This window comes from Ammospiza nelsoni, chromosome 28 (genome assembly GCF_027579445.1).
Source record: "Ammospiza nelsoni isolate bAmmNel1 chromosome 28, bAmmNel1.pri, whole genome shotgun sequence".
NCBI lineage: Eukaryota > Metazoa > Chordata > Aves > Passeriformes > Passerellidae > Ammospiza > Ammospiza nelsoni.
The window spans coordinates 1,056,720-1,079,595 of NC_080660.1; the positions used below are offsets into that span (position 1 = coordinate 1,056,720).

At 67.4% G+C, this 22,876-nt stretch overlaps 5 protein-coding genes across 5 annotated transcripts; 1 reads left to right on the forward strand and 4 right to left on the reverse strand.

Annotated features, from left to right (window-relative positions):
• Nucleotides 1–985: 985 nt before the first annotated feature.
• On the reverse strand, nt 986–10,654 carry CRTC2 (CREB regulated transcription coactivator 2). Its single transcript, XM_059490289.1, is given in 15 exon segments — nt 986–2,345; nt 3,056–3,233; nt 3,758–3,964; nt 4,847–5,271; nt 5,866–6,045; nt 6,048–6,112; nt 6,243–6,292; nt 6,401–6,480; nt 6,603–6,632; nt 6,716–6,819; nt 7,313–7,381; nt 7,652–7,711; nt 7,814–7,926; nt 8,047–8,148; nt 10,468–10,654. Coding segments are annotated over 15 exon segments (2,055 nt in total). The 5' UTR covers nt 10,639–10,654; the 3' UTR covers nt 986–2,124.
• A 484-nt stretch (nt 10,655–11,138) lies between these two features.
• On the reverse strand, nt 11,139–14,185 carry SLC39A1 (solute carrier family 39 member 1). The gene is made up of 4 exons (XM_059490324.1): nt 13,741–14,185; nt 13,039–13,284; nt 12,672–12,802; nt 11,139–12,141 (listed from the first exon to the last, which is right to left on the reverse strand). Exons 2-4 carry the CDS (start codon nt 13,208–13,210, stop codon nt 11,494–11,496), a joined length of 951 nt encoding a protein of 316 aa, XP_059346307.1. The 5' UTR covers nt 13,211–13,284; nt 13,741–14,185; the 3' UTR covers nt 11,139–11,493.
• A 60-nt stretch (nt 14,186–14,245) lies between these two features.
• On the forward strand, nt 14,246–16,787 carry CREB3L4 (cAMP responsive element binding protein 3 like 4). The gene is made up of 8 exons (XM_059490325.1): nt 14,246–14,464; nt 14,550–14,747; nt 15,299–15,376; nt 15,459–15,565; nt 15,885–15,953; nt 16,208–16,283; nt 16,358–16,448; nt 16,567–16,787. The coding sequence occupies exons 1-8, from the start codon at nt 14,360–14,362 to the stop codon at nt 16,785–16,787; spliced, it is 945 nt and encodes a 314-aa protein (XP_059346308.1). The 5' UTR covers nt 14,246–14,359.
• A 182-nt stretch (nt 16,788–16,969) lies between these two features.
• JTB (jumping translocation breakpoint) lies at nt 16,970–19,195 on the reverse strand. The gene is made up of 5 exons (XM_059490360.1): nt 19,024–19,195; nt 18,900–18,940; nt 18,516–18,601; nt 18,352–18,431; nt 16,970–17,392 (listed from the first exon to the last, which is right to left on the reverse strand). Exons 1-5 carry the CDS (start codon nt 19,071–19,073, stop codon nt 17,236–17,238), a joined length of 414 nt encoding a protein of 137 aa, XP_059346343.1. The 5' UTR covers nt 19,074–19,195; the 3' UTR covers nt 16,970–17,235.
• Nucleotides 19,196–19,810: 615 nt separating this feature from the next.
• Nucleotides 19,811–22,592, reverse strand: RAB13 (RAB13, member RAS oncogene family). The gene is made up of 8 exons (XM_059490341.1): nt 22,428–22,592; nt 21,603–21,663; nt 21,443–21,503; nt 21,257–21,334; nt 21,077–21,166; nt 20,260–20,325; nt 20,093–20,143; nt 19,811–20,011 (listed from the first exon to the last, which is right to left on the reverse strand). Exons 1-8 carry the CDS (start codon nt 22,549–22,551, stop codon nt 19,934–19,936), a joined length of 609 nt encoding a protein of 202 aa, XP_059346324.1. The 5' UTR covers nt 22,552–22,592; the 3' UTR covers nt 19,811–19,933.
• Between the last annotated feature and the right edge of the window lie 284 nt (nt 22,593–22,876).

The window sequence follows — 22,876 nt, forward strand, 5'->3', positions numbered from 1 at the left end:
CCCCCGCGGCACCCCCGGTTTGCCCACGGGGAGCGGCGGAGCCGGAGCACGGGGGCAGCAGGAAAGGGGAAGGAAGCGGCGCCAGGCCCGGGCCGCGCACGTCACCCCGGCCCCGCCACACCGGGGGGGCCGCACGGCCGCGACCCCACCGCGGACACCGCCCGGGACGCCGGGGTGGCTCCGTGAGCCCGGTACGGAGGGCACGGTCGCTGCACCGAGGGGTGCCAGCAGTGACACCCCCTCAGCCGGGCGGGGACACCCCCGGGGACAGCGACGGGGACAGCGACAGCCCTGCCTGGGGTCACCTCCTGCCGGGGCCTGCGGGGGTTCCCCATCCCCGTGTCCCCCCCGGTGACCCCCTGGAGGATCCTCTGTCCCCGTGTCCCTCCCGGTGGGGCCTCCGGAGCGTTCCCCATCCCCGTGGCCGCCCCGGTGCCCCCCCGGCCGGCCCCGCATCCCCGTGTCCCCCCTCCCGGTGACTCCCCCACATGCGGCCCACAGAGCCCAGCCCCGGCCCCGCAGCCCCCGCGGGACCCCCGGCCCGGCCCTTCCCTGTTCCCCCACTCCCCCTCCCGGTACCTGCGGGCCGGGCCGGGCCGGGCCGGGCCGGGGCCGCGTCTTTGGGCTCCGCTGGGCCGCGACCGCGCGCCCGCCCGGCGCCCGCCCGCCACAGCGCCCCCTGGCGGCGGGGAGGACTCAGGGACCCGCCGGGGGACACCGCCCCCCGCCCCAAAAACTCAGAACCCCCCAAAATCCCCAGAAACCCCTCCCCAAAATCCTCAGAAAATCCTCAGAACCCCCTCCCAAAATCCTCAGAATCCCCCAACAAAATCCTCAGAAAATCCTCAGAATCCCCCCAACAAAATCCTCAGCACCTTCCCCAAAATCCTCAGAACCCCTCCCCAAAATCCTCAGAACCCCCTCCCCAAAATCCTCAGAACCCCTCCCCAAAATCACCCACACGCCAGCAGGGGGGGGATTTAATTAACATAGAATATATTTTAAAAAATAATAATAATAATAAATCACTCTGGCTCCCTCCGGGGGGGGCCCAGGGCCCCCCACGCACGGACGGGCCCCCCAATTTTGGGGAGGGGGGCAGGGGGCAAAGTTACAAGTGCTTTCTACACGTCCCCGGCAGCTGGGTAATTTGGGGAGGGGGGCTTGGGGTACATATTGGGGAGGGGGGAGCGGGATCTCTCCTTAAACATGATGATGATTAGCCAGAAAAATGATAAAATAAAGGCAGAAGCGGCCCCCCCCGAGGGTCTCTACCTACGGGGTTATGTACAGCCCCCCCCGGGGGTGCAGCCCCCTCCCCAAATTTCCCGGGGTTCGGTGCCAGGTGGGCTCTGGGGGTGGGAATTGAGGGGGGGGCGATGAGTGGAACCCCCCAGGATGGTTTGGGGGGGTGCCTGGATTGTCTCCCCCTCCCCAAATTCCCTCACCCTGAGGTGGTCCCGGGGGTTTCCTGGAGAAGAGAACCCGGTGGGAATTTGGAGGGGGGGGCTGGGGGGTGCTGGGGACCCCCCCCAGCCTCGGAAAGAGCAGAAGGAGCCCTTGAGAGCCGTGCCTGGAGCCCCCTCCCCACTTTTCCAGGATTTTCCTGGCATGACAGTGACAGGGTCAATCCCAGGGTGGGAACTGGGGAGGGGGCTTGGCACGGACCCCCCCAGGCTCACTGGGGGCGGTCGCAGCCCTTGACAGCCGCAGTTTGGAGGGTCCGGACGGAGCCCCCCGCCCATTTCTGTGGGGCTGGGTGGGGGGGGTCGCAGCTCCCTGCAGCCGGGTTCGGGATCCATTCCTGGGTTCGGGATCCGTTCCGGGGTTCGGGATCCGTTCCGGGGTTCGGGATCCGTTCCTGGGTTCGGAATCCGTTCCTGGGTTCGGGATCCGTTCCTGGGTTCGGGATCCGTTCCTGGGTTCGGGATCCGTTCCCGGGTTCGGGATCCGTTCCCGGGTTCGGGATCCGTTCCCGCCTCTCCCGTTGCACTCCCGGTGCTGTCCCGGTGCATTCCCGGTTCTCTCCCGGAGCTGCCCCGGTCCCTCAGCGGGAGCGCAGCGGGCGGCGGCCCCGGGGGGCGGGCACGGCGGGCGGGGCGCGGCCCCGGGGCCGGCCCGGGCTCACTGCAGGCGGTCGGAGCGGAAGGAATCCTCCACGGCGGGGTCGGTGAGCAGCGCGCACGGGTCGCTCAGCATGCTCAGCCCGTCCAGCGTCAGCGGCTCGATGCGCAGCTCCTCCTCCAGCCCCCCCAGCCCCCCCAGCGAGCCCCCCTCCACCTCGAAGCCCGGCACCCCCGCCAGGGCCGTGGCGATCTCCTTGGACAGCCCGGGGGGCGAGTCGCCTGCGGGGAACGGGGGGGGGGGGGGACACGGGGGTCAGCGGGGACAGACACCCCGGGACAGCGCAGGGACCCCCGGAACAGCACCCCGGGACAGCCCAGAGACCCGCGGGACAGCGCTGAGACCCCCGGGACACCACAGAGACTCCCGGGACACCACTCTGGGACACCCCAGAGACCCCCGGGACAGCCCAGAGACTCCCAGGACAGCCCAGAGATCCCCAGGACAGCCCAGAGACCCCCGGGACACCACCCTGGGACAGCCCAGAGACCCCCGGGACAGCCCAGAGACCCCCGGGACACCACCCTGGGACAGCCCAGAGACCCCCGGGACAGCCCAGAGACCCCCGGGACACCACCCTGGGACAGCCCAGAGACCCCTGGGACAGCCCACCTGTGATACCCCAGGGACCCCCAGGACACCCACCTGTGACACCAGAGACCCCCGGGACACCACCCTGGGACACCCCAGAGACTCCCGGAATAGCACCCTGGGACAGCCCAGAGACTCCCAGGACACCCCAGAGACCCCCGGGACACCACAGAGACCCCTGGGGCATCCCACCTGCGACACCCCAGAGACCCCCGGGACACCCCACCTGTGATACCCCATGGAGCCCCTGTGACACGCCAGAGTCCCCCAGCCCACCCCTTGTGCCACCCAGCCCCCCCAGAGACATCCCCCGAGCCCCAGGACCCCCCGTGCCCCCCACCTGTGAAGATGATGTTGGGGATGGGGCCGTGGCGGCTGCAGTTGCTCAGGTTTGGGCGGCTCAGGCCGGGGGGGTCGTAGCCCCCCTCGCTCGGGGGGTAACCCAGGGCCCCCCCCAAATCCTCGGGGAAGCCTCCGCTGTTCCCGGGGGGGCTCTCCCCGATCCCGAACTGCTCCAGCTGTGGGGAGGGGGGCACACGGGAGGTGAGACCCCCACAGAGGGAGGTGGGAGGTGAGACCCCCCCAGAGGGTGCCCTGTGACCCCACCCAGAGGGTCCCCAGCCCCCATGTCCCCCATGCTGGGTCCCCTGTCCCCATGTCCCTTTTGCCCCGTTGACCCCATATCCACCCCATAAGGACCCTCCTGAAGGGTCCCTGTCCCCATGTCCCCCATGTAGAGGTCCCCTGAGCCCATGTCCACCCCACAAGGAGCCTCCACACAGGTCCCTGTCCCCATGTCCTCCTTGCCCCCCTGACCCCATACAACATTCTCTGACCCCGTGTCCACCCCACAAAGGGGATCCCCATCCCCACGCCCCCTCCGAGGTGTCCCTGTCCCCGTGCCCCACTCACGCTGCCCAGGCCGAAGTCTGCTGCGTGGGGCTGTGCCAGGGGCTGCCCCAGGGGGGTCCCTGTCCCCATGTCCCCTTCCCCATGCCCACATCCCCCCAGAGGTGTCCCCCTGTCCCCGTGCCCCACTCACGCTGCCCAGGCCGAAGTCTGCTGCGTGGGGCTGTGCCAGGGGCTGCCCCAGGGGGGTGCCGGGGGTGTAGGGGGGGTTGTAGGGGCGCGGGGGCGGCGCGGGGCCCCTCGGGGGGGGCTGGGAGCCCAGCAGCAGCCCCGGCTGCCCGTAGGGGTACGGGGGCAGCCGCTGCTCCGCCGGCAGCTTGCTGGTGTCCAGGGGCACGCCCTGCGGAGATAACGGGGAGGGGGCGTCAGCGGGGCCCCCCCCGAGGGTGGGGGGCTCCCCCAGCCCCCCCAGCGCCGGCAGGAGCCGTCCCTGAGAGCCCCGAAACAGCCACGGCTGCAGCCGGAGCCGCTGAGGGGAGGGGGCCTGGAGGGGACGTGGGGGGCCTGGGAGGGACTGGGGGGTCCTGGAAGGGTGGGGGGTCCCTAGAAGGGACACAGGGTCCCCCCCCCGCTGTCCCTGAGCACAGGGAGGGGCTGTGGGGGTGAGGGGGCCCTGGGGTGTGGGTGAGATGAGGATGGAAACGAGACGAGAAGTGAAGGCAGGAGGAGGGGAGAGGAGAGGAAGAGGAGGATGAGGAGGTTGAGGATAAGCGGGACGAAGAGGAGGGTGAGGAAGAGGAGGTCCAAGATAAGGATAAGGATGGGGAAGAGGAGAAAGAGAAAGAAGAAAAAGAAGAGAAAGAGAAGGAACACAAGGATGAGAAGGAGGATGGGGAAGAGCAGAAACAGAGGGAAAAGGAAGAGAAAGAGAAAGAACACAAGGACGAAAAGAAGGAAGATGGAGAAGAGGACAAGGAGGAAGGAGACAAGGAGGAGGAGAAAGAAGGGGAAAGGAGGAAAAGGACAAAGGTGAGATCCAAGACAAGAACAAGGACGGGGAAGAGAAGAAAGGGAAAGAAGAAAAAGAGAAGGAACACAAGAAGGGTAAGAAGAGGGAGGAGGGGGAAGAGGACGAGGAGAAGGAGACAAGGAGGAGGAGAAGGAAGGGGAAAGGAAGAGGACAAGGAAGGGGAAAGGAGGAAAAGGCTGAGGAAGAGGAAGAGGAGGAGGCCGAGGAAGAGGAGGCGGCGGCGCTGGAGCGGGGGACGACGACGATGCGTACCTGGGTGATGGAGGACAATGTGGGTGACATTGTTGGTGAGAACTGTTTGGGGTGCTGCCGTCTGCAGTCGCCGGCCGCGGGCAGGGACAGGGGGCTGAGCGGGACGCGCCGGCGGGGCGAGGTGGCCGCGAAGGAGCCGCCCAGCCCCGAGGGCAGGCTGGGGTTGCTGGGCGAGGACTGCAGCGGCTGCGGCCGCGGGGACGTGGGCAGAGAGGGGTTGGAGAGCGAGGAGGACAGCGAGGAGGGCAGGGACTGGTTGGACAGGGAGGAGGGGATGGAGGAGCTGCTGTGCGAGGACTGCAGCGAGGGGTTGCTGAGGGAGGCCTGCAGCGAGGGGCCGCGCAGGGAGGCCTGCAGGTTGGGATTGCTCAGGGAGGACTGCAGGGACGGGTTACTCAGGGAGCTCTGCAGAGGTGAGGGGAGTCCTGTGGGGACAAAAACAGAGAGCACCGTTACCCCGGCACGGCCCCAGCCCCGGGACGGCCCGGGGACGGGGATGGAGGGGAACAAAACGATGGGGACGGACACACGGACACAGGGACGGACACACACCCCGGGCAGGAGCGGGAGGGGGCACCGGGGTGGGAGACGGGCTCCTCCCAGACCCCTGTGAGACCCCTGGCACTGCCAGAGCGCAGGGAATGACAGCTGGGCACCCCCCAGGGACCCACAAAACAAATGGATCTTATAGGGCAACAGGGTGGGAGCTGGGCTCCCCTCAGAGACCCACAACACCATGGGACCCCACAGGGCAACAGGGTGGGAGCTGGGCTCCCCCCACACACCCACAGGACCCCCAAATCCATCCCCACCCCACTCTCAGATTGCTCCATCCCAGACTGGGATCCCTGGAGCTGCCACTGCCACCCCAGGACACCTCCTGGAGGGGCTCTGCGTCCCCCCACACCACCCAGGGGTCCCCCTCTCTGTCTGTTGGACACTGGTGGCGCTCCCTGTGTCCCCCAGAGCAGTTCCCAGCCTGGGGACCCTCTCTGGGTGCAGGGGGGGTCCCGGCTCACCTGGGGGGTCGTAGCCCAGCCCGACGCCGCCGGCGCTGCCGCTGATGCCCAGGTGGGTCATGGTGGTGGCCAGGTTGGAGGTGCTGCTGCCCCCGCTCAGGGGCGGGTACGGGGCCTCCTCGGGGTCCAGGGGGGTGGGCAGGGGGGATGGGAAGTGCAGCGTGGTCAGGTCGGGCAGGGACCCCCCGTGTTGAGGGCCGAGGGCATGAGGGGCACGTTGGCAGGTTGATCCGGGGATGGGAATACGCTGGCACAGGGGGGAGAGACACAGGATCAGAGCAGGACAGGGGCTCCCCCAGGGCCCCCCAGTGCCCCTTTCCCACCTCCAGCCCCTCCCTGGCATCCCCCTCCCCATGCCAGCCCCTCCCAGCACTCACTGGATTCCCGGCACCTCGCAGGAGCGTGGCCGGGCCGAGGAGGACGAGAGCTGTGGGATCAAAGGGTGGGAGTGAGGCCAGGCCAGGCCACAGGGGTGGGGGACACGGGGGGAACACGGGGGGACACCCCCACCCACCTTTCTGGTGTCCCAACCCACCTTCTTGGCGTCCCACGGCTTCAGCGAGTGCTTGTTGTCATCGAAGTTCTCTTCGATGGGAGGCACTTGGAAAAGAAACACTGGGAAGGGCACGGGGGGTCAGTGTGAGGAGGAGGGGACACAGGGGGGGTCACTCAGAGCCCCCCCAGAACAGAGAAAGAGGGGACACCACACTGGGGACATGGGTTGGTGCCACGCTCACCTTTGCTGTCCGAGTCCCCGTCCAGGAAACCTGTGGGGGAGCAGGAGGGTGAGGGGAGCACCGAGGGGAGGGGGCTGCCCTGGGAGCCCCCAGGGGGTGTGGGGGGAGCTCACCAGCTCGGCGGCCGGGGGGGGGCCCGGCCTGGGAGGGGCCCAGGTAGGAGTCCTGGGGTGTGGGGTTCATCACGCTCGTGTGCAGCGCCGAGTCCGAGTTCGTCCTGGACATGGGGAGAGGGGCTGCATCTGGGCTCTGCCTGGACCCCGACCCACTGACAGACCCCCAACCCACTGACAGCCCCACTGACAGCCCCCCAGCCCAGCCCCAGCCCCCTCCCCACTGGGATCCCTCCCCTGCGTCCCCAGACCGGCTCCGCTCCCGTCCCCTCTGCCACCACCCCTGGTATGGGGGGACAATGGGACCCCCAGGGAACCCCAGGGACCCTTTAGGGGCTGGGGGCACCCAGGGTGTTCCCAGGGAGCTGTTCCCAGGCAGAGGAGGGCAGGGAAGGGCTGGGAAAGGCGGCTGGGACGAGTGACAAAGAGGGACATTGTTCAGCAGTGGGACCCCTCCAGAGGGGGCCCTGACGGGGGGTCAGGGGCCAGCTCCTCCCCAGGGGGGTCCTGGGGCCTCTCTGGGGGTCTCCAGGGCCACCTCCTCTGCAGAAAGGGCCAAAGCCGGGCTTGGGAACAGGGAGAAAATCCATCCATTACCTGTTGAGAGCTGAGGGCAGCCGGAATAAATGTCCTTTCTCCATGGGGAAATTGCTCCAGGGCATGGTCCTGCAGAGGGAGAAAGGGCATCAGGGAATGGGATGGGAATGGGCACCCAGGACCCAGGGTAAGCAGGAATTACCTCCTCCAGGATGGGAATGGGATAGGAATGGGCACTCAGGACCCAGGGCAATCAGGAATTACCTCCTCCAGGATGGGAATGGGATAGGAATGGGCACTCGGGACCCAGGGTAAGCAGGAATTACCTCCTCCAGGATGGGAATGGGATGGGAACAGGATGGGAAAGGGCACTGGGGACCCAGGGCAATCAGGAATTACCTCCTCCAGCTGGGCTCGGGCGGTGGTGACAGGTACGTGGGTCCGTAGGGAGAGCTGTCGATGTGGGGGCACGTTAAGGGTCACACAGAGATCGGGGGGCTCCCAAATGCCCCGGGAAGGGCGGGAGGGCCGGGACGGCGCCGGGGACACGGCACAAAGGATATCTGGCGCACGTAGCGGCGCAGGGGGGACATCATGCGGCGCGGGTCCCGCTGCACGCGCTCCACCAGCCCGTGGTGCCGCGTGCCGCGCGTGGAATCCAGCGGCGACGGGCCCTGAGGGGAGGGGGAACGGCTGAGCCCACCCAGGAGGGGCTCGGGAGCAGCTGCCCCGCCTGGGAGAGGGCGAAGGGACCGGGGAAGGTCCCCGTGTCCCCAGAGAGCCCCTGGAGTCACCTGGAAGTCGGGCACGCCGCTGCCGATCTGGTTGACGTTGGGCAGGGAGCCGCTGTAGAAGGGGCCCCGGCTGTGGGCCAGCCGCAGCTTCTGCGCCTGCAGCTGGGGGGACACGGGTGGGGGACACTCAGCGGGGCGGCCGGCACCCCCTGGGACCCCCGGGCCGCCCTTCCCACACCCCACATTGGATCCGGCCCCTTCCCGCACCCAGAGCGGGATGATGAGGGTCAGGATCCCGAGAGGATCCCGCAATCCCGGAGCAGAGGCTCCCCCTGTCCCAGACAGACCCTGGGGCCAGATCCAGAGGGATTTTCCACCCCATCCACCCAAGGCCACCCCGGAGATTCCAGCACAGAGCAGGACTCAAGGCTGGGGGAAGGAGTCACGGCACAGCACGGCGGGAGATAAGGGGATCCCAGCAAACATCGGAGAGTTAAGGGGATCCCAGAAAACATCAGAGATTTGGGATTCCCAGGAAAGGGAACGGCCTCACTCCCCTCCAGCAGCAGGGCATGGCCCAATCCCCCCATCCCCTGATCACCCCACTCTGCTCCCGGTGCCCAGGGAAGGAGGAATTCCCTGGGCTGAGCCCACAGGAATCCCCTTTCACTCCGGAGCTGGGGGGCCCTAAACAGATCCATGAGCTGTTGTGCCTCAGTGCCTGGAGAAATCCCAGGGAAATGGAAGCTGAAGCCACAAAACCAGCTGAGAAACGGGAAACACCGAATTCCTGAGCGCAAAACCATGGAAATCCAGATCCAGAGGGAAAAACAAGGAAAACAACCCAAAAACCCCAGGAGATTTAGGCAGCAGCTGGCGGGATTAGCACCCGGAGCTGCGCTGGGGCTTAAGGCCTTGGGATGGAGCAGGGAGCTGTGAGCCAGGATCCCTGGGGGAGCCTGGAACCCGGCATCTGCAGCTCTCAAACACTGGGGAAACTCCAGGAAAAATTCCGGGAAAAACTCCGGGAAAAACTCCGGGAACCACGGAGCAGAGCTGGGGGGGCTGCGGATCCCACGTGGGAATGGATGGGGCAGGGATGAGGGAAGGAATTCCCAGAGGAGCCACCCCAGAGAAGGACCATGGAGTGGATTCCTGGAGAATGATTCCAGAAAGGGATCAGGGAGTGGATTTCTGGAGAAATGATTCCAGGCAGGGATCAGAGAACGGGTTCCCACAGGAATTATTCCAGGCAGGGGTCAGGGAAGGAATTCCGAGAGGAATGATTCCAGGCAGGGATGAGGGATTGGATTCATGATTCCAGGCAGGGATGAGGGAAGGAATTCCCGGAGCACTGATTCCAGGCAGGGCTCAGGGAGGGTGTGGATTCCTGGATTCACGATTCCAGGCAGGGCTCAGCACAGCCCCGCTGCACATTAACCAGCTGTTTGCTCGGCAAACACGGCCCCAAAATCCCTGCGGATGGAGGCACCCGGGGATGCTCCACCCCGCTCCTAAACTGCCCAGGAAGGGACAGCAAGGTCCGGCCCAGCCCCGAACTCTCCAAGGATGTCCCTGTGAGCTGTGACAGCGACATCCCAGACTCTGAGTTCCAGCAGATCCAAGCCAAAAATTCCCGGTTTGGGAAGCTCTGCTGGGCATTCTCCGGATTTTCCCCCATCCCCTGGAAGAGCCTCCCCGGATTCCTCACTGCCCATCCTCGCTCCTCCATCCCGCACTCTGGGCTGGGAAGGACCAAATTCCACCAAACGCCGGGATGGCGGAAATTCCCACAGGTTTCAGGAGGCGATTCCTGAGCAGCTCCACATCTGGAGCATTCCCGGTTTCCCCGACTCCCTCCGAGTTCCCAGCACTCGCCTTTCCCGGAGCTGCCGGGTGGGATTTATCCCAGATATCCCAAATATCCCACCCCTGCCTTTCCCGGCCCCAAACAAACCCAACCTGAGCATCCCCCGAGGGGTCCCGGGCACAGGGACAGAGCCCGGAGCTCCGCGGGGTGGGATCGGAGCCATCAGGGATCCCTTTCCCACCCCAGTTCCGCCGGGATCCACGCGGAACCCCCCTGGACCCCCTCCCCAAAATCCTCGCAGCCCCTCCAACACCCCCAAACCCTTACGAGCCCTTCCGGACCCTTCTACCCCAACCCAAATCCTTCAGAACACCCCTCGACCCCTCAAACTCCCCCCAACACCTTCGCAGCCTTCTCAGCCCCCTCCCCAAATTCCTCACGGGCCCCCCATCCCCTCAGGACCCCTCCAGCCCCCCCACACCCTCGCCCCCGCGTCCCCTCACGATGCCCCCAAATCACGGCCCCCGTCAGCTCCTCAAGACCCCCCTCAGCCTCTCTCGATTCCCTCGGTCCTCTCCCCCTCAGCCCCGGCCCCCCACAGCCCCTCACGGCCCCTCCGCCCCGGCCCCCCCCCCGCCCCGCGGCGCATCCGGCGCGCGGCCCGTCCTCACCCGTGTGGAGCAGATCTCCATCATGACCTCCTCGAAGGCCGCGGTCTCCTCCGCCTGCCGCTGCTTCTGCAGTGCGATCTTCTCGCTGAACTTGCGCGGGTTGGACGCACCGGCGCCGGCCGAGGGTCCCGCGCCGGGCCCGGGCCCGGCCCCCGCGCCCGCCGCCGCCATCTTCCCCGCTCCGCCGCTCCGCCGTCGCCGCCGCGCGCGGCACGCCGGGATCTGTAGTTCAGCGGGTAGAACCAACAGCGGGGTGTGCTATGTGTGTGGACTATAACTCCCAGTGATCTGTGCGTGCGCTGCGCAGGGAGCGCTGGGAAATGGAGGCACAGGGTTACGAGGTACTGGGCGGTGAGGGAGGCTGGGACTACAAATCCCGGAGAGCAGCGCGAGAGCGCCGGGCTGGGAAGGGGCGCGGCCTCTGGAAGGGGCGTGGTCTGCGCTGTGAGGGGAATGGGGCGGACGAGCATGGAGGGGCTCAGAAATGGGGGCGGCTCTGGGAATACAGCGGGGTCACCCCCTCCCCGAGCCTGGGAACTGAGCAGAAACCCCCCAGACCCAAAATTAGGGGGTATCAGACTCCCCTAGCACATATATCCTGGGGGGTGAGCGGGGCACACTGAGACACACACCCCAAATCCCGTCCCACCCTCCCCAGGCACAGGCAGAAATTTGGGATTCAGTTCTTTATTTGCTTCATCCAACGCCCCCAAATCCGGGGGAGTCCGTAAGAGCACTTGTGGTTATTGAGGGGGGGACACTCACCCCCTCCCGGTGTCCTGGGGGGGGTCACAGCACCGATCCCTTGTGCAGACGGGGAAACTGAGGCACAGCGCTGAGAGAGGCACTTTGGCACTTTGGAAAAGGGGAGTGCAGGGTGGGAGCGAGAATGGGGGATCCCAGGTCGGGCTTGAGAAAGAGGCCAGGTTAGAGAGGGAAACTGAGGCTGGGAGAGGCACTTTGGCACTTCGGGGTACAGGAATCCCACGGGATCCTCCGAGGCCGGGGCGCAGATCCCGGCGGATCTCATCCCTTGACGAAGAGGATGGCGCTGACCAACGCGAAGCCGGCGAGGATCAGGATCACCTTGGGGATGCGATTCCGCGGCACCCCCAGCTCCTGGGGCAGAATCTCCAGGAAGGTGACGAAGAGGAAGGTGCCGGCCGCCAAGCCCTCCAGCACGGCCCGGCACAGGCGCTGCCTCGGCCCCGCGCCCGCCGCCAGCGCCGTGCCCACCCCGACGCCCAGCGGGGACATGAGGGCCAGCAGCACCAGGCACGAGGCCACGGCGGGCGGGCGCAGGCGGCTCCGCAGCAGCTCCAGCGAGAGGCCGAAGGCCACGGCGCCCTTGTGCAGCAGCAGCGCCAGCAGCACCCGCAGCGCCGCCGCGTCCCCCTCGCGCAGCCCCAGCGCCAGCCCCTCCAGCACCGCGTGCAGCGCCAGCGCCAGCGCCAGCGCCCCGGCCCGCAGCGCCCCGGGGGCACCGGGCACCGCCGAGGCCGCCGGGACACCGGGGCCGGGAGCCGCGGCCTGGATGGAGGAACCGTTGGGCAGCAGCGCCCGCGACTCCTCGGGAGGCTCGGCCAGCTCGCGCTGCGCCAGCGTCGCCTGCTCCAGCACCAGCACCAGGAAAAATCCCATGGCCAGGATGAACTCGGGCAGGGGGAACTGCAGCTGTGGGGAGGGGACGGTGGGGACAGTCAGTGCCAAGGGGGAGGGGACAGTGCCAAGGGGAAGCTGCGGGCAGAGGAGGATCTGTCCGTGCATCATGTGACAGGGAAACTGAGGCACGGAGCTGGGAGAGGCACTTTGGAGAAACCAGGGGATATTGTCACCGTTCTGGCTGCTCCGCTGGCATCAGTGTGGCCCTGCTGTCCCTTCTCTGTTGTCCCAGCTGCCCTCCTTCCTCATCCTCAATGTCCTCAGTGCCCCATTCTCACTGTACCCTCTGCAATGCCCGTGCTCTTTGTCCTATTCTCACTGTGCCCCCTTCTGTCCTTGTCCCACTCTCACTGTGCCCCCTTCTGTCCTTGTCCCACTCTCACTGTCCTTCCCTCTGTCCCTGTCCCACTTTCAATGTCCATCCCCACTGTACCCCCTCTGTCCTTGTCCCACCCTCACTGTCCCCCTCCCAGTCCCGGGGACAGAAACACCCCTGGGGACAAGGACACCCGTGGGGACAGTGCCAGCCCCGGGGGTCTCACCGTGACGCGCAGCCCCTCCAGCGCGGCGCCGATGCTGCCCAGGTAGTCGGGCAGGAGGTCCAGCAGGAAGGTGCCCATGAAAACCCCGCCCGAGAAGCAGCTCACCAGGCTGAGCACGGGGCTGCGGGGGTCTGCGGGGGAAATTGGGGGGCTGAGACCCCAACGAGACCCCTCCTCAACCCTGCACCCTGCCAGGCCCCGTGGGGACAGCGCTGAGGTGGGGACAGCGCTGGTCCCAGCCTGTTCCAGCCCCTCGGACACCCCCAGACTCCCCAAGACCCCCCTGAACCCCCCAAACTCCATGAGCCCCCCACTCCCCGAACCCCCGAGACCCCCGAGACCCCCCAGACCCCGCAATTCCCGGTACCGGGGGGCTGTCGGAAGCACCAGAGGGGTGCGAGGCCGCAGGCGAGGGGCAGCAGCAGCAGCAGCACCAGCGACCCCAACTTCACCCCCAGCCCGGGCGGGGGCTGCGAGGCCGCCCCGGGGCTCCAGGCCAGCGAGGCCCCGGTGCCGGCGTCCCCGATGCCGGTGTCCATCGTGCTCCCGGTGCTCAGCGCCCGCAGCCGCCGGGGAAGCTCCGAGCCGCGCTGCGCATCCCCGGGAAGCGGGGCTGGAACGGGACGGGCCGGTCAGAGCCGCCCCCGGTCCCGGTGAATCACCCGGCACCGACCCCCCCCCCGCCCGGGGGCCCCGGGACACGGACAGGGCGGCGGGGAGGGACCGGAATGGGAACAAGGACCGGAATGGGAACAAGGACCGGGACCGGAATCGGGCACCGGGATGGGGAACTTGGGACCACAGACCGCGTTAGAGGTCAAGGACCGCGACCGGGGACCACGACCGCGATCGGGATCAAGGACCGGGACTGCGGCCACGATCAAGAACCGGGATTGCGGACCGGGACCGAGCGGGGATCGGGAAATAAGGACCGGGACCGGGAGTCAAGGATCGGCTTTTCCGGGACCGGGATCGGAAACGGGGCCGAGGACAGGAACGGGGGTCGGAACCGAGGACGGAACCGAGGACGGCACCGACGGGACCCCCGCTCCCCCCGCCCCGCACTCACCGCCCGCCGCATCCCAACGGCGTCCCGGGAACTCCGGGGGGCGGCACCGCCGCCAGCCCAGCCAATAGCTGCGCGGAATCCCCGGTACGTCACTGATTGACGCGCGGAGCAGCCAATGGGGAGCGAGCGGAGCCCGCGCGGCCCCGCGGCCCCGGGAGCGCGCACGTGTCCGCTCGGTCGGGCGGGGCGGGGGAATCCTCCGGTTACCGGGGGGATCTCCCCGTTCCTGCACTCCCGGACCCCGTTACCGGGGACATCCCCCGTTCCTCCACCCCAACTCCGTTACCGGGGGGCGCGGGGGGCACCGGCTCCGGTACAGAGCCGCCCCAAGCCCGGTTCCCCCGTTCCCGGTTCCCCCGCGAGACCCTCCGGAGGCAGCCGCACCCCCGGTGCCCCCGGTGCCCCGGTAGGGCGGCCGGAGCCCCGAGCCCCGCGGGGGGAGGGATGATCGCGGCCCTTCCCGGCACGGGGCGGGACTTGGCCGCGTTCCCCGGGATCCCGGAGATCCTGGTGCCCAGCGCCGGCACCGGGCGGAGGCGGCGGCACCACCGGGGACCGGGGGACCCGCAGGGGGTTCATCCCCGGGGCTCGGGGCACGAGGGATCCCCAGGGAACCTCAATGGAGGCACCGGAGCTCCCGGAACCCGACGGGCTCTTCCCGGATCCCGCCTCGCTCCCGGTGCCGGTGCTGGGCTTCCAGATCTTGACGCTCCCGGAGGATGATGTGAGTGGGGGCGGGCAGGATCCCCCCGGGGACACCGGGATGTCGCGGGGGGCCCGTCACGGACCCCGGCCCGGTGTCCCCGCAGGGCAGCGGCACCGAGGAGCTGCTGGGGCTGACGGTGAACCCCGACATCGCCTGCGGGCTCGGCACCGGCCCGGAGCCCCCCCGGCCCGAGGGGCCCCCGCCGGTGCTGCTGGAGGTGGTTTGTGACCTCAGCGCGCCCCTGCACCCCTCGCTGTTCCCCGGCACGCAGCTGGCCCCGCAGCCCGACCCCCGAACCACGGTGAGTGCCTGCACCCCCAGCTCACACCCGGACCCCAGCTCAGCCCCGGACCCCCCAGTTCAGTCCCGGACACCCCCAGCTCACACCCGGACCCCAGCTCAGCCCCGGACCCCAGTTCAGCCCCGGACCCCCCAGCTCAGTCCCGGACACCCCCAGTTCAGCCCCGGACACCCCAGTTCAGTCCCGGACACCCCCAGCTCAGCCCCGGACCCCCCAGTTCAGCCCCGGACCCCCCAGTTCAGCCCCGGACACCCCAGTTCAGTCCTGGACACCCCAGTTCAGTCCTGGACCCTTCCAGTTCACCCCTGGACCCCCCCAGTTCACTCCCAGACCTTCCCAGTTTGCCCCTGGACCCCCAAGTTTGCCCCCAGACCCCCCAGCTCACCCCGGACCCCCCCCCAGCTCACCCCCAGACTCCCCCAGTTCACCCCCAGTTCCACCCTAGACCCTCCCAGTTCTCCCCAGTTCGCCCCCAGACCCCCCTAGCTCACCCCAGTCCCCCCAGTTCAGCCCCATTCCCCCCGTTCCCCCATTCCCCCCGTGTCGCGCAGCTCCGGCTGACGGAGGAGGAGCAGCGGCTGCTGGCACAGGAGGGGGTGACCCTGCCCGGGGCGCTGCCCCTCACCCAGGTACGGCCGGGGGGCACACGGGGGGGGCTCGGTGCCACCGGGGAGGGGGGGGGGGGACAGCAGTGACCCCTCGGTGCCCCAGGCCCAGGAGCGGCTCCTGAAAAAGGTGCGGAGAAAGATCCGGAACAAACAATCGGCGCAGGACAGCCGGCGGAGGAAGAAGGAATACCTGGACGAGCTGGAGAGCAGGTGGGGTTATCCCTGCATTCCCGTTATCCCGACATTCCGGTCATCCCGATGTTATCCCGGCATTCCCGTTATCCCGACATTCTGGTTATCCCGACTGTCTGGTTATCCCGGCGTTCCCGTTATCCCGATGTTATCCCGGCGTTCCCGTTATCCCGACCCTCTTGGTTATCCCGGCGTTCCCGTTATCCCGACGTTCCGCTTATCCCAGCGTTCCCGTTGTCCTGACATTCCCGTTATCCCGGAATTCCAATTATCCCGGCATTCCCGTTATCCCGGTGCATCCCTTTCCCCGTTATTGTCCTTCTTTTTGTCCGGGCAGGGCGGCCGCGTGCTCGGCACTGAACCAGGAGCTGCGGAAAAAGGTGCAGGAGCTGGAAACGAGCAACGGGTGAGCACCGGGATGGGGCACCGGGATGGGCACAGAGCCGGGATGGGGCACCAGGATGGGGCACCGGGATGGGCACGGAGCCGGGATGGGGCATCGGGATGGGGCACCGGGATGGGGCACCGGGATGGGCACGGAGCCGGGATGGGGCACCGGGATGGGGCACCGGGATGGGCACAGAGCCGGGATGGGGCACCGGGATGGGGCACCGGGATGGGGCACCGGGATGGGCACGGAGCTGACCCCCGTTCCCGCAGGTCTCTCCTGCGGCAGCTCCAGGCGCTGATCAAGGAAACCTCCACCAAGCCCGCTCAGACCGGCACCTGTGTCCTGGTACGGCTCCTCCGGGACCCTCCCGGGACCCTTCCGGTCCCGTTCCGGGCTCACGGCTCCCGTCCCTCCCGCAGATCCTGTTCCTGTCGCTGGGGCTGATCCTGCTGCCCAGCTCCAGCCCGTTCCGCCGGGACGGCAACCGGGACGGCCTCGGGCCCACCGGAGGTAACGGGAGCACCGGGAGGGGGACGGGAACAACCTCGGGCCCACCGGAGGTAACGGGAGCACCGGGATGGGAACCGGGACAGCCCCTCCAGCCCCATCGGTGTCCCCGTTCCCGCAGTGATCTCCAGGAACATCCTGATGCGGCGGGAACCGGGAGCGGCCGCGGAATTCCCGTTCCCCCGGTGGATGTCGGGGCCAGAGCCGGGACCGGGAGCAGAGGACGGAGGCGGGGAGGGGCCTGGGGATGGAATTCCCGCCCCCCGGAGGGAGCCGGGCACCAATTCCTCCAGGCAGGACGTGGGGACAGGAGGGACACGGGGACACGGGGATGAGATGTGACGGGGGAACGTTCCGGAATAAACCTGAACTGTGTTTCCACCCCGTGGAATGTCGGGGGGACCCCCAAAGGCCAAACGTGCTCCAGCCACAGGGATTGGGATTTATTCCACATTCCACCCCCCTGGGGACCCTCAGCCCTGGAATAAATGGGGATCCCCCCAAGAAAACAACCACAGCCTCGCTCCAGGAACCGTGACCAGGATTTATTCCACATCCCTCTCCTGGAGGACGATCCCAGAGCAGATCCCGGTGCTGGGGGGCACGGCGATCCCCCCCAAAAGGACGAACCCGGGGATTTATTCCACACCCGCTCCGGGGGATGCCCCGGGTGCTCCCCGAGGCAGATCCCAGCAGGACTCCGGGTCCGGGCAGCAAAGCCGGGGCCGCCTCTCCTCCCGGCGCTCCGGGCCGGCGGAATTCCCGGCTCCGAGCCCTCGGGAGCCTCCGGCTAAATGGACTCGATCTGCTTGCGGACCTTCTCGAGCGCCCGCCGGTCCAGCACGCGCTGCCGCAGCACCACGAGCGCCGCCGCCGCCGCCGCCACGCCCAGAGCGGAGCCCACGAAGCGCCAGAAGCGCTGAGCCTCCAGCGCGGCCGAGCGGCAGCTGCGGCACGGCCCGGGGCAACGAGGGATGGATGGATGGATGGATGAATGCCACCCCTGGGAATTCCCGGCCCCCATGCAATTCCCAGCCTCAATCCCATAGAAATTCCCAGCCGCGATTCTCCTGGAATTCCGAGCCTCGATCCCCCAGGAGTTCCCAGCTCAAATCCCCTGGGAACTCCCACTCCCCTGGAATTCCCAGCCCCAATCTCACAGGAATTCCCGGCCCTGAGAGAATTCCCAGCCCCTATCCCCCGTTATTTCCCAGCCCAAATCCCAGGATCTCCCGGCCCCAATCTCCCATTAATTCCCAGCCACGATCCCGAGATCTCCCAGCCCCAATCCCGGGATCTCCCGGCCCCAATCCCCCGTTAATTCCCGGCCCCAATCCCCCGTTAATTCCCAGCCCCAATCCCCCGTTAATTCCCAACCCTATCCCTTTAATTCCCAGCCCCGATCCCCCGTTAATTCCCAGCCCCGATCCTGTTAATTCCCAACCCGATCCTGTTAATTCCCAGCCCCGATCCCGTTAATTCCCAGCCCCGTTCCCGTTAATTCCCAGCCCCGATCCCGTTAATTCCCAGCTCCGTTCCCATTAATTCCCAACCCTATCCCTTTAATTCCCGAACTCTATCCCGTTAATTCCCAGCCCCGATCCCGTTAATTCCCAGCCCCGATCCCGTTAATTCCCAGCCCCAATCCCATTAATTCCCAACCCTATCCCTTTAATTCCCAGCCCCGATCCCGTTAATTCCCAGCTCCGTTCCCGTAAATTCCCAGCTCCGTTCCCATTAATTCCCAACCCTATCCCTTTAATTCCCGAACTCTATCCCGTTAATTCCCAGCCCCGATCCCGTTAATTCCCAGCCCCAATCCCGTTAATTCCCAGCCCCGATCCCGTTAATTCCCAACCCTATCCCTTTAATTCCCAGCCCCGATCCCGTTAATTCCCGGCCCCACCTCTTGTACTCATCCCGGTGGGACGAGGCGCAGTTGATTTTCTCGATGAAGCCGGTGGGGCCGCACGCCGGGATCGTTTTCTGCCAACGGGAGCACGGAGGGCTCGGTCACGGGGAGACCCCCGGGATAACGGGGGGACCCCGAGCCCGGGGAGCCGCACTCACCATCTCGAAGCCGGAGCACCGCGTGCACTCCTGGGCAACCACGAACTGCTCCACTCGCCAGCACGGCGTGGCCACCGCGGGGCTCGCTGCGGGGCGGGGGGATCGCGTTACCGGGGAACCGGCGGGGAGCGCCCCGGTACCGGACAGAGCCCCGGGGCCGGACCGAGACCCCGCGACCGGAGATACCCCTCCGTCTCCAGCCTCACAGCCCCGGATCTATCCCGGTCTGAGCCCCCGGAACCTGTCCGAGCCCCCGGGATCCCGTTCCGGGCCCCCCGGTCCGAGCCCCCACATTCCAGTCCGAGCCCCCACATCCCGGTCCGAATCCCCGGGACCAGACCGAGCCCCCGGGACCGTCCCAAACGCCGGCCCTGCCCTGCTCACCGGGCCGCTCCTCGCTCGCTGCCGCCGCCGACGCCGCCGAGCTGTGGGCACAGAGGAGCTGCCGTGAGGGCCCCGCACCGGGCCCGTTCCTTCCACCCCCCGGTTTCCCCCGGTCCCCGCTCACCGCAGCCCGCTCAGCACCGCCAGCAGCACCGCGAGGCCGCCGGGCCCCATCGGGGCGGCGGGATCCGCGGCAAAGCCCCAGGAATCCCCGCGATCCTCCGGGAACTACCGGGCCCGGCCCCGCCGCGACGGCGGCGCCGCCATGTTGGAACTGCCGGGGGTGCCGGGAGGGGAAGGGCGGGGCCTGGAGGCTCAGCCAATGGGAGAAAGGGGCGTGACCCGAAGTCTGAATAAGGGGCGTGGTTTAACCATAACGGGCATCGCTTAATTTATGAGGGGCGTGGTTTCGGTTTAATGAGGGGCGGGGATATGCGGATGAGATGGAGGCGTGGCTATGGGAGTGGGCGTGGTTTTTAAAATCAATGTTTGGCGTTGTGGGCGTGGCTTGGGCGCGGCTTCGCCGCCGCTCGTCCCGGTCGCGATCACGGTATCGAACTCGATCCCGTCTCCGACCCCGGTCCCGGTCTCGGTCCCGTCTCCAATCCCGATCCCGGTCTTGGTCCCCATCACGGTAGCGAACTCGATCCCGTCTCCGACCCGGTCCCGGTCTCGGTCCCGTCTCCAATCCCGATCCCGGTCTTGGTCCCCATCACGGTATCGAACTCGATCCCGTCTCTAATCCCGGTCCCGGTCCCGTCTCCAATCCCGATTCCGGTCCCAGTCCCAACCGCGATCCCGGTTCTGGTCCCGATCCCGGTCCCAATCCCGATCGCAATCCCGGTCCCGATCCCGACCGCGATCCCAACCCGGTTCCGCCCCCTCCAAACCCCCATCAAAGAGACTCCGGAGCCGGGACAAGGCACAGCGGGGCTTTATGGCACAAGGAGAGAGGGGGGCAGCCCCAAACCCCCCCAGATCCCTCCGGAGAGGCGCCCGCGCTGCCCCGGGGGTCTCGGGGAGCTCCCGAGCCCCTACCCCAGGGAGCATCTCCCGCCGGCCTTCCGGGGGGGGCCGGGCTCCAGCAGGGCCCTGCTGCTGCTGCCGGGGGGCTGCGGAGAGAGTGGGGGGTCAGGGGGGCACAGGGGGGGTCGCTGGGCTGCCCCCCACCCCCAAATCCCGGTCCCACTCACGGCTTTGCTGAAGGATTTGTGCAGGATGTCCCGCGCCAGCGTGCAGAAAGCCTGGGGGGACAGGGGCTGCTCAGAGGGGAGGCAGTGCTTGGGGACCCTCCGGGAGGAAGGAGGGACCCCCTCATCCCGGCAAATTTGGGGGTGCAGTCCCAGGGACCCCCCCTCACCTCCTCCACGTTCTGGCTGGACTTGGCGCTGGTCTCGAAGAAGCGAATCCCGTGTTCCTTGGCCAGCTGAGGCACCGTGACCCTCCTGTGATCCCCTCGCAGCCCCTCCAGCCCCCTGGGACCCCCTCCAATCCCACTAACCCCTCCCCAAAACCCCTGGGACCCCCCCAATCCCACTAACCCCTCCCTGAAACCCCTGGGACCCCTCCAATCCCACTAACCCCTCCTCAAAACCCCTGGGACCCCCCCAATCCTAATAACCCCTCCCCAAAACCCCTGGGACCCCCTCCAATCCCACTAACCCCTCCCTGAAACCCCTGGGACCCCCCCAATCCCACTAACCCCTCCCTGAAACCCCTGGGACCCCCCCAATCCCACTAACCCCTCCCTGAAACCCCTGGGACCCCCTCCAATCCCACTAACCCCTCCCTGAAACCCCTGGGACCCCCCCAATCCCACTAACCCCTCCCTGAAACCCCTGGGACCCCCTCCAATCCCACTAACCCCTCCCTGAAACCCCTGGGACCCCCCCAATCCTAATAACCCCTCCCTGAAACCCCTGGGACCCCCTCCAATCCCACTAACCCCTCCGCAAAACCCCTGGGACCCCCCCCAATCCCAATAACCCCCCCAACCCTCCTGTGACCCCCCAATTCCCATGGAGACCCCACAGACTCCTCCAGCGCGTCCCCAGAACCCCCCAGCCCCAAAGCCGCCTCCAGACCCCGCAATCCCACAAACCCCCCCCAATCCCACCCCATGGGCTCCCCCAGCACCCCTTCTTCCCTCCCAGCCCCCTCCCCGAGCCCCCTCCCACCTTCTCGGCCGCGTCCCGCTGCACTTTCCTCCTCCCCTCCATGTCGCACTTGTTGCCCAGGAGGAGCCGCTCCACCCCGGCCGAGGCGTTCTGGGGACAGGGGAGGGAAACACGGGCAGGACCCCCGCGACCCCCACCCAATTCCCGCCCCCCCCCCCCCCCCAGAATCCCCCCACCCACCTCCTTGATGCTTTTCATCCAGTTCTGGATGTTCTCGAAGGATTTCTCGTCCGTGATGTCGTACACCAGGACGATGCCCTGGGGGGGGGGGGGGATCGGGGGTCACGGGAGGGGGGTCGGGACCCCCTGCCCGCGGTTTTGGGGTGGGGTCCCGACCCCCCCCGGGCTGCAGCCCCCTCCCCGTACCACGGCTCCGCGGTAATAGGCCGTGGTGATGGTTTTGAAGCGTTCCTGTCCCGCCGTGTCCCTGCGGAAACGGGGCGGGTTTGGGGATTTGGGGGGAATTTTTGGGGGGCATTTGGGGGGGTCTCCAACCTTCCCTGAGCATCCCTCATCCCCGACTCACCAGACCTGCAGCTTGATCTTCTTCCCATCGATATCCACAGTGCGGATCTTGAAGTCGATGCCTGGGGGAAAGAGAGGGGGGCACTGGGGGGCAAAACCAGTCCCCTCCCAGTGCTCCCAGTGCTCCCAGTGCTCCCAGTGCTCCCAGTGCTCCCAGCGACGGCATTCCGGCGCCCAGGAACCATCTGGCTCTCCGGGAAAGGGGGGGGGCAAAATCCGGGAGGGGAATCTCGGGGCATTCCGTGGCGGAGGTTCCCGGGAAGAACCCGTGGGCTCCCGGTGGAGGGGTTCTGGTGAGTTCCAGCGTGGGGGTCCCGGGGATTTTGGGGTGGGGGTTCCTGCTGAGTGCCAGGGTCCCGGTGAATCCCGGGATGGGGGTGCCGGGGCAGAGAGATGTGGGAGGGGTCCCGGGGGGATTTCGGTGAGGGGGGGTCCCGGTGAATCCCGGGATGGGAGTCCCGGTGGTCTCCCGGGGTGGAAGGATCTGGGAGGGGTCCCGGGGGAATTTCTGACTGGGGGAGTCCCGGTGAATCCCGGTATGAGGGTCCCGGTGGGTCCCGGTGGGGTCCCGGGACGGAAGGATCAGGGAGGGATCCCGAGGGAATTTCAGAGAGGGGGGTCCCGGTGAATCCCGGTTGGGGGATCCCGGAGGGGTCCTAGGATTGGAGTCCCAAACAATCCCGGTGAGTCCCGTTGGGAGGTCCCGGTGAATCCCGGAGGTTCCCACTTGGGGAGGGTCCCACTTGTGGGGGGCGTCCCGGTTTGGGGGGTGCCGGTGAATCCCGGTGGGTCCTCATTAGGGGGGTCCCGAGGGGGTCTCACTCACCGATGGTGGAGATGTAGGTGCTGCTGAAGTTGTCCTCGGCGAAGCGGATGACGAGGCAGGTCTTGCCCACGCCGCTGTCCCCGATCAGCAGCAGCTTGAAGAGGTGGTCGTAGGCCTTGGCCATGGCCCCCGCCACCGCCCGCCGCCACCGGGACCGGGCCGGCCCCCCCGGGCGGGGCTTGGCTGCGGCCCCGCCTCCCGCCGTGACGCCACGCCCAGACGACGTCACCAAACCGATACGCTTACGTCACGAGTCCGATGTGCCACTCCCAAAATGGCGCCACCATCCCAAGATGGCAGAGGTTCAGCGACCTCCCCAAAATGGCGGCAACACAGGGACCATCTCAAAATGGCGGAAACACGAACGACCCTACTGACGATGAGGCACTTTCCCAAATTCCGACAGTTTAAAGAACCACCCCAAATGGCGGCAATGAGAGGCGCCTTCC